This window comes from Salvelinus sp. IW2-2015, unplaced genomic scaffold (assembly GCF_002910315.2).
Source record: "Salvelinus sp. IW2-2015 unplaced genomic scaffold, ASM291031v2 Un_scaffold16694, whole genome shotgun sequence".
NCBI classification, from domain to species: domain Eukaryota; kingdom Metazoa; phylum Chordata; class Actinopteri; order Salmoniformes; family Salmonidae; genus Salvelinus; species Salvelinus sp. IW2-2015.
Genome location: NW_019957712.1, coordinates 61,586 through 69,976, shown reverse-complemented (window position 1 = coordinate 69,976; position 8,391 = coordinate 61,586). Strand labels below are relative to the sequence as shown.

General features: G+C 43.5%; 1 protein-coding gene across 1 annotated transcript; it reads right to left on the bottom strand.

The window, feature by feature from the left end:
* Positions 1-854: 854 nt before the first annotated feature.
* On the bottom strand, positions 855-7,652 carry LOC112081055 (non-homologous end joining factor IFFO1-like; the record flags this gene model as incomplete). The annotated part of the gene is made up of 2 exons (XM_024147023.2): positions 6,184-7,652; positions 855-915 (listed from the first exon to the last, which is right to left on the bottom strand). Coding segments are annotated over exons 1-2 (1,074 nt in total), but the record flags the coding sequence as incomplete, so codon positions are not given.
* Between the last annotated feature and the right edge of the window lie 739 nt (positions 7,653-8,391).

Sequence of the window (8,391 nt, the reverse complement as noted above, 5' to 3'; positions counted from 1 at the left end):
AGGTCATCAAGGCAAAGGGTGGCTATTGAAGGAATTTTCGCTACACCCACATAACATTCAATGCTTACATGCGTGTGTGACAAAGACATGTGGAAGTTAGGACGTACAAAGACTTCAGATTGTAACTCATTGTGACGGTACCAACGGTGCCATTTGGGGATATATTGTGCTGTAATTCAATCATGCTGAAATTGTAAGTAGCTACACCAGTTCCTCAAAGAGTTAACCACTTGGCTGTTTACATGACTGTCAGCTGCTTTCATAACACCTATGACGAACGTCAGGGCTGAGGCATCTAACTAGCTGTTTATAAATACATACTATATGGTTAGTGGTTTGCAGACTATTCAACCAAGCTGTTCACACAAGCAATTGTTATTAGGTGTTTTGCAGCGTCAGGGGCAAGTCAAATGTGTCAACACCGCCAGAACCTGATGACACAGCGTCAGAGACAACACTGCGCCTCTGGCCCGCGCCCCTAAGTTAGTGTAAGATCAGTGAGGAGGCCTTTGTGTCTACAAGCATTGAGAGCTCCTAAACATTCAATGTAATGTCTTGTTGTCATTTGATATGCTGACATGGCTTTGTTCTTGTCCCTGCAAATCAACAGAGAACAAGTGTAACGAAAGAGGGGATACATTTACCCCCCCCCTATGTATCAATTAATAAGAGGAGCCAGGCGCGACACAACACACACACACACACACACACACACACACAACCACACACACACACACATACACACCACACACACACACACACACACACACACACACACACACACACACACACACACACACACACACACACACACACACACACACACACAACACACACACCACACACACACTTACCTCCTGTAGGTCTTCCATCTTCTGCTGCATGTCCACTCTGACAGTGTACTCCTCCTCCCACCTACACAACAAAAGTAACGTGAAGTAAATTACACAGTTAAAATGGCAAAATCATATAATAACTATTAACTGTGTGAGTGGTCTGAAACCCCTGGTCCATGAATCTGGGTCAGACAGCACCATCCATCTAGTGAACAGTAATCTCATTGAAAGCCTGTACAGTTGACATGTTAGAACTACGATGGCTGATTCAGTGACTCAACACACCACACAGACCCCACTGCACAGCACTGGCGTTTATAGAATTGCTGCTTAAAATGCACAATACTGCGACATGTCGGAGTCTTTACCAAACTGCTCTTAAAACAAATAGGAGGTTATATAGTGTACAGAGAGACGTTTTTTGTGCCATTGTGCACACTGTGGCACAAAAGACGTGATTGAGATAGATGGGTAACGTGAGAGTGAGGGAGAGGGAGAGAGCGAGGGAAAGATGAGCTGAGCTCTCTTTGGAAGCCACCTCCCTTTTCCAGCAATCACAGCCTGCCGTGCAGAGTATACCGCATTGCAGATACTAGGTGGAGGGGAAGGTGCATGGCCGCATGCAGTTAGGTAGAGAGAGAGGGAGAAAGATATGATGTGGGGGAAGGGGGTTGAAGAAAGGAGAGTGGAGCTGGCAGTGGAGAGTGCGCGAGAGAGAGTGAGAGATGGAGAGAGATGGAGAGAAGGAGAGAGGAGAGAGAGAAGAGAGAATTTGGTATAGATCAGACATAACCTAACCCACTGCAATCAATTAATTAAAACAGGAACATTTCACATCTGATTGGAAATAAATAGGGAAATGATCTCAGAGAAAATGGTTGTCCTGTGTGGTACCTATATCTCCCCATACATTAATGATGACACCTTCTCCATCCTAGAGGGGGAGATCAACCCTTTTCAGGCCCAGAGACATGTACTAGTCTGTGGCGACCTAAGGCCAGAACCCAACACTCTTAGCAGACAGGGAGACAAAAACCTACTTGGAGGTGACAGCATTCCCTCCCCAATACTGACAAAACAACCAACAAAAATGGGTCACAACTCCTACAGCTCTGTTGCACGCTGGGTCTAGACATAGTCAATGGTAGGCTTCGAGGGGACTCCTACGGTAGGTACACCAACAGCTCATCTCTTGGCAGTAGTACTGTAGACTACCTTATCACCGACCTCAACCCAGTGTCTCTCGGAACGATCACAGTCATCCCACTGACACCCCTATCAGATCACAGCAAAATCTCCATCTTCTTGAACAGAGTAATACTCAACTGAGACATTGAAGCTGAACAAACGACATGCTTTTAAGAAATGCTATAGATGGAAGGAGGGTAGTGTAGAAAACAAAAAACTATTGGCCAACAACAAATCCCTCCTAGACAACTTCCTGGACACTATATTTGACCTATCAGCTAACATATACAATTTAAATTCAAGCAGAATAGCTAAGAAAACTAACAACAATGAGAAATGGTTTGATGAAGAACGCAAAAACCTAAGAAAGAAATTGAGAAACCTGTCCAACAAAAAACACAGAGACCCAGAAAACCTTAGCTTCCGCCTTCACGATGGTGAAACACTAAAATAATACAGAAATACACTGAGAAAAAAGAAGGAACAGCATGTCATAAATCAGCTCAATGTGACTGAAGAATCCATAGAATCAAATCACTTCTGGGAACATTGGAACACACTAAACAAACAACACGAAGAGTTATCTATCCAAAATGGAGATGTATGGATAAACCACTTCTTCAACCTTTTCAGTCGTTTAACAAAGAAACAAGAGCAAAAACATACACATGATCATTTACTAAACTTAGAATCAGCTATTAAAGTCTACCAGAACCCACTGGATTCTCCAATTACATTGGATGAGCTACAGGTCTGTGGTGTTGATGGTATACTAAACTAAATTATTAAATATACAGACCACAAATTCAAATAGGCTATTCTTAAACTCTTCAACATTATCCTCAGCACTGGCATCTTCCCCAATATTTGGAACCAAGGTCTGATCATCCCAATCCACAAAGTGGGGACAAATTTGCCCCGCATCAACAGCAATCTCTGAAAAATCCTCTGCACCATCATCAACAGCAGACTCCATCATTTCCTCGTATACACCCTGCACACCCTTACTGACAAACAAACCAAAATAAAAGCAAAGTCTTCTCATGCTTTGTTGATTTCAAAAAAGCTTTTTGGAAAGGCACTAGAACAGCCTGCAGCACCAGGTCTCACAAATAAAATGTCTGTTTGCAGATGATCTGGTGCTTCTCTCCCCAACCAAGGAGGGCCGACAGCAGCACCTAGATCTTCTGCACAGATTCTGTCAGACTTGGGCCCTGACAGTAAATCTCAGTAAGACTAAAATAATGGTGTTTCAAAAAAGGTGCAGAAGCCATGACAACAAATACAAATTATATCTAGATAGTGTTGCCCTAGAGCACACAAATAGTTATGCCTACCTCAGCCTAAACATCAGCACCACAGCTAACGTCCACAAGGCTGTGAACAATCTGAGACACAAGGCAAGAAGGACCTTCTACCACATCAAAAAKAACATAAAGCTTGACATCCCAATCAGTAACAGAACCCATTGCCCTCTATGGTTGTGAGGTCGGGGGTCCACTCACCAACCAAGAATTCACAAAATGGGACAAACACCCAATTGAGATTCTGCATGCAGAATTCTGAAAAAATATACTTTGTGTACAATGCAAAACACCAAACAATGCATGCAGAGCAGAATTAGGACGATACCCGCTAGTTATCAAAGTGCAGAAAAGAGCTGTTAAATTCTACAAACACCTAAAAGGAAGTGATGCCCACACATTCCACCACAAAGCCCTCACCTACAGAGAGATGAACCTAGAGAAGAGTCCCCTCAGCCAGCTGGTTCTGTGGCTCTGTTCACAAACACAAACACACCCCACAGAGCCCCAGAATAGAAACACAATTAGACCCAACTAAATTATGAGAAAACAAAAAGATAATTATTTGACACACTGGAAAGAATCAACCAAAAAAACTAGCAAATTGGAACGCTATCTGGCCCTAAACAGAGAGTACACAGTGGCAGAATACCTGACCACTGTGACTGACCCAAAATGTACAGACTCAGTGAGCATAGCCTTGCTATTGACAGTGACCCCCATAGGCAGACCTGGCTATGTGCATACTGCCCACAAAATGAGGTGGAAACTGAGCTGAACTTCCTAACCTCCTGCCAAATGTATGACCATATTAGAGACACATATTTCCCACAGATCACACGGACCCACAAAGAATTTGAAAACGAATCAAACATTGATAAACTCCCATATCTGTTAAGAGAAATACCGCAGTCACCGCAGCAAGATTTGGGCCCGTTGCCATGAGAAAAGGGCAACAAGGGCAGCACAAATAACATTTTAAATACCACCAATATTTATGTTGATTTATCTTCCCCTACTATTCATACTACAACCATAGGCACATTGATATAACACTGTACATAGCTGATAATACAGTATAACACATTAACAAAAAAAAGTCAAACCTTTGTGAGTGCAATGTTTACTGTTAATTTCTAATAGTTTTTGTTAACATTGTTTTATGTCCTCACTTTTGTTTACTGTTTATCTCACTTGCTTTGGCAATGTAAACATGTTTCCCATGCCAATAAAGCTGCATTTTATTTGATATGAGAGAGAGAGAGAGAGAGAGAGAGAGAGAGAGAGAGAGAGAGAGCCTTAGAGAGACAGACAGACACAGAGACTGACTCAGAGAGACAGACACAGAGAGACAGACACAGAGACAGACAGAGAGAGAGAGAGAGAGAGCCTTAGAGAGACAGACAGACAGACAGACAGACAGACACAGAGAGAGACAGGTGAAGGGAGGGATGATAATACAGGACAGAGCAGGTCAGGAAAAGAAGGGAGTAGACAGTAAGAGGGTACAGTGGTGTAAAGTACTTAAGTAGTACTTTAAAGTATTTTTACATAAGTAGTTTTTTGAGGTAACTTTTACTTCACTACATTCCTGAACAAAATTGATGTACTTTTTATTCCATACATTTTCCCCGGACACCCAAAAGTACTTGTTACATTTTGAATGCTTACTACACTGGAGGCCTAAATCACATCAATGACTGTACAGTACGGATGCTATCAGATATATGGATGTCTGAAGGTGAGACAAGCCTGGACTTGACTCACTTGGAGGTGGCAGTAAGGTCACATGCCTCATGAAATCACAATAAACAAACAAAACAACCACAAACACACACTTGTACCGGGTCCTCCCAATCCCAAACCAATCCCTGACCCTACCCAGCCTTCCTAATGGGACATACATGCTTGTCTATCACCTTACATTCATTGGGTATGGCATTTTCGCTGATATATTTATCCAAATCAACTTATGGTCATACCTTCAGTATAGACCATGCCTATGTGACCTGTGCAGCGTGAATCGAAGCCTCAGACCTGCTGTTACTAGTGCCACATATCAGCGGTCCGGGTTCTAGTTCTGTCACAGAATACAAACTGCAGCCATTTCAAACGTGCAGAGGTGCACTATGGTATCTGTATCAGATTCCTGTGACTGTGTTTGGCCCATTCCCCCTTTTTTTCTAAAGGGGCACTAAGCAGATATTCCTTCCCCAAGCCAAACCATAAGTCAAATCTTCAAATACTTGAGCTGTGCTTGATTTATATAGTTTGCCTGGTTCCAATGGAATAATCCCAAAAGTACAAAATCAACACAGTAATCCCAAAAGTACAAACAGCTAAATCAAGCATACCTCATATATATTCGACCTAGGTCTGGTGTCCACAAGCTAGTGGCAAACTCAAGAGTTCAAAATCTTTGAACTTCAAAAGCATTGGTATGATTGTTGAAACAGAGCCTTCCTGTGTTGGATCTCAGTTACATGACTTCATTCTGAGTCAGTTATGGTCTGATAATGTTTGGTATTTCACCCAGCTGCCCTTTGACTGAAGGCCTTTTGACTCTCTAGCAATAAGAATGGTGTGGGCTGTGGCAGAAATAGACAGAACACAGGCAGGACACAGCTGCTCTCAGAGGCCATCTGTTGCAATAGGGCCTTTCACTTCACCCAAGTAGCATGAGCAAAATAATACATGTATGCCTATTATAGCTTCATTAAGTTACATCAACTGACTTTTGCCAAGAGACGTTTAATCACAACTCTAGGTCCCCGTGCGTCTTTACACCCGTCAGACACACACGTTAATTAGGCCTTACGTTGGTGAATAAATCAACAAAGGTTGATCCTATTTACCTGCGTTTGTACTCGTCTCTCTCCCTCTTGACTTTGGCCAGGACATTGTACAGGGCTCTGATCTCCGGGGTAATGGTATCAATCTGGACCCCGACCCCGTCCGGCTGGACCCAGGACACACCCGGGCTGGTGACGCGCGTCTCCACGCCAGAAGCGAGCTTGCGGGTATGGTTGTAGGACCAGATAGTACCGGGGAGGAACCGGGGAGGCGGGTTGGTGGGGGTTCCAGTGCCAGTACTGAAAACCGTTTTCCCGTTGGTGATTGAATTGGACCCRGCTGGAGAGTCGATTGTCGGGGTTGATAGGCTTACCGTGATGGTCGGATTCTGATTCGGTTCGGTGGGGTTTGTTCCAGCTTTGTTGTTGGACTCAAGCGTGAGGACAGTGTTGATGGCAGGTGTGAAGAGGGTAGTGGGTCGTCTCGCGGAGTTGTTGGTGTTTTGGAACGGGAGTGACCCGGGCCTGAGCGGGATAGTTCCCACAAACCCGGTCTGTACACCCGTTTCTTGGGTATGGGCCCGTCTAGCGCTTTCAGAACAACTTCCATCACAGCTGTTCTTCGCATCCAACGCCTGTTGTAGTTGTTTCTCCAAAATCTTATTCCTTCGCTCAAGTTCATGCACTTTGGCCAGAAAGCATCGGAACCGTAAGTTCAGAGTCTTTAGGACACTGATATTGGAGCCCAGGTCGTTCCTCAGGGCCATCGCTGCAGGAGGTTGGGGCACAGACCGGTGATAAGAGTGGTTATTATGGTTCAGATGCAGGTAAGCTTGTGAGGGTGTGGTGAAATCGAACCCTGGCWGAGTCTCCGTRCCCAGTCCGGGATGGTCGCCCAGGAAGAARGAYGTCGGGTCGRGYGAGCMGAAGACGGMTTCGGGCAGAAGGCCTGAGGGGGAATCCGGATGACTCTGTCCTCCTTGGTTCTGCTGCTGTTGATGTTGGAGAAGCGAGTTCGCCCCTAACAAAGGATTCATGCTATGGTATGGAAAACTAAAGCGCTGCAGATCTGGCATGAACACGGACGGTAATTTTCTCCGTATAAAATCACAAAAATAAAATTATGACAGGCTGAAGGTTGACTTGTTGTTGGATACCAGACGTATCCGTGACGGTCCACCTTTACCTGATTACGTAACTGTTTCTAATTACGAATGTTTCCTCTATTTATCTCCGGTCGGTCTAAATAGGCTCGTGGAATAAGTTACCTTTCTCTTCCTGTCTGGCTCTGTTGCTGGATAACGGTCGCCCCAAAAAACAATGCCGAATAGGCCGGTCCGACGGCTATACGCAGACGACAACACTCAAATGTATTTCAGAAAAGTAATGTTTTGGTATACAGCCTATATGAGAGAAAGTACTGTTAAATCCTGCAAATCTCTAATGTATTAAAAATAAATCCAGTCTTCCGTCAACGCTTATCTGTCTCCAAAGTGACGACAAGACACAACAAGTGCTGCAAGATTTGGAGAGCTGGGAAGCTACCGTAAATACACAAGTAGCTGGTTTTCTTTTAACCTTTGTGCCCAGTAGGCAAACGAACAGTTCCATAAGACCTCTTAAACTCCTAGTTCACAACTTGGGGAGGTGTTATCAGGAACATTTCAACTTGTGAATGTAATTTTATGGTCACACCATAGGCAACACGATTTTCCCACTTGGCTCGATTTTATTTTGTTACAAAATACACACATACAATTGTACACACTATTCTATTGTGTGAAACTATAATGTGAACCATAACCCACAGGCCTATCAGGACAGTGTTGACAAAGACAAAAAAAACGACAAAATAGACTAAACTAAAAGATGGAATACCATTTTCAAAACTGCAGCAGACATCTTTGTTGGTGCTTAGATATAAAGGTAAAAAATACACACAATATGTAAAAATACAACATAGTGTATATTTTACATATCATAATTGTTGGTTATATAATAATACTAATGTTTTGGCTACATTTAAAAAAGAGTCACTACTCAAAACACTCACTATGATACAATACTTTGGTTGTACTTACACAAAACATGTTTTATTTTAAAGCTGTTTTTAAAGAGGCCTCTGCTCCTAAACACCTCCATCCTCTCAACATCTCTCTTATCTATCTCTGCCTCCATCACTCGGTCATCAGACTACTAGAGGTGGAACCCCCCAGCTCTCTCCCTGCCTCGCTCAGACTCTGCCCGTCCATGTTGACCTGTGTGTCCAGC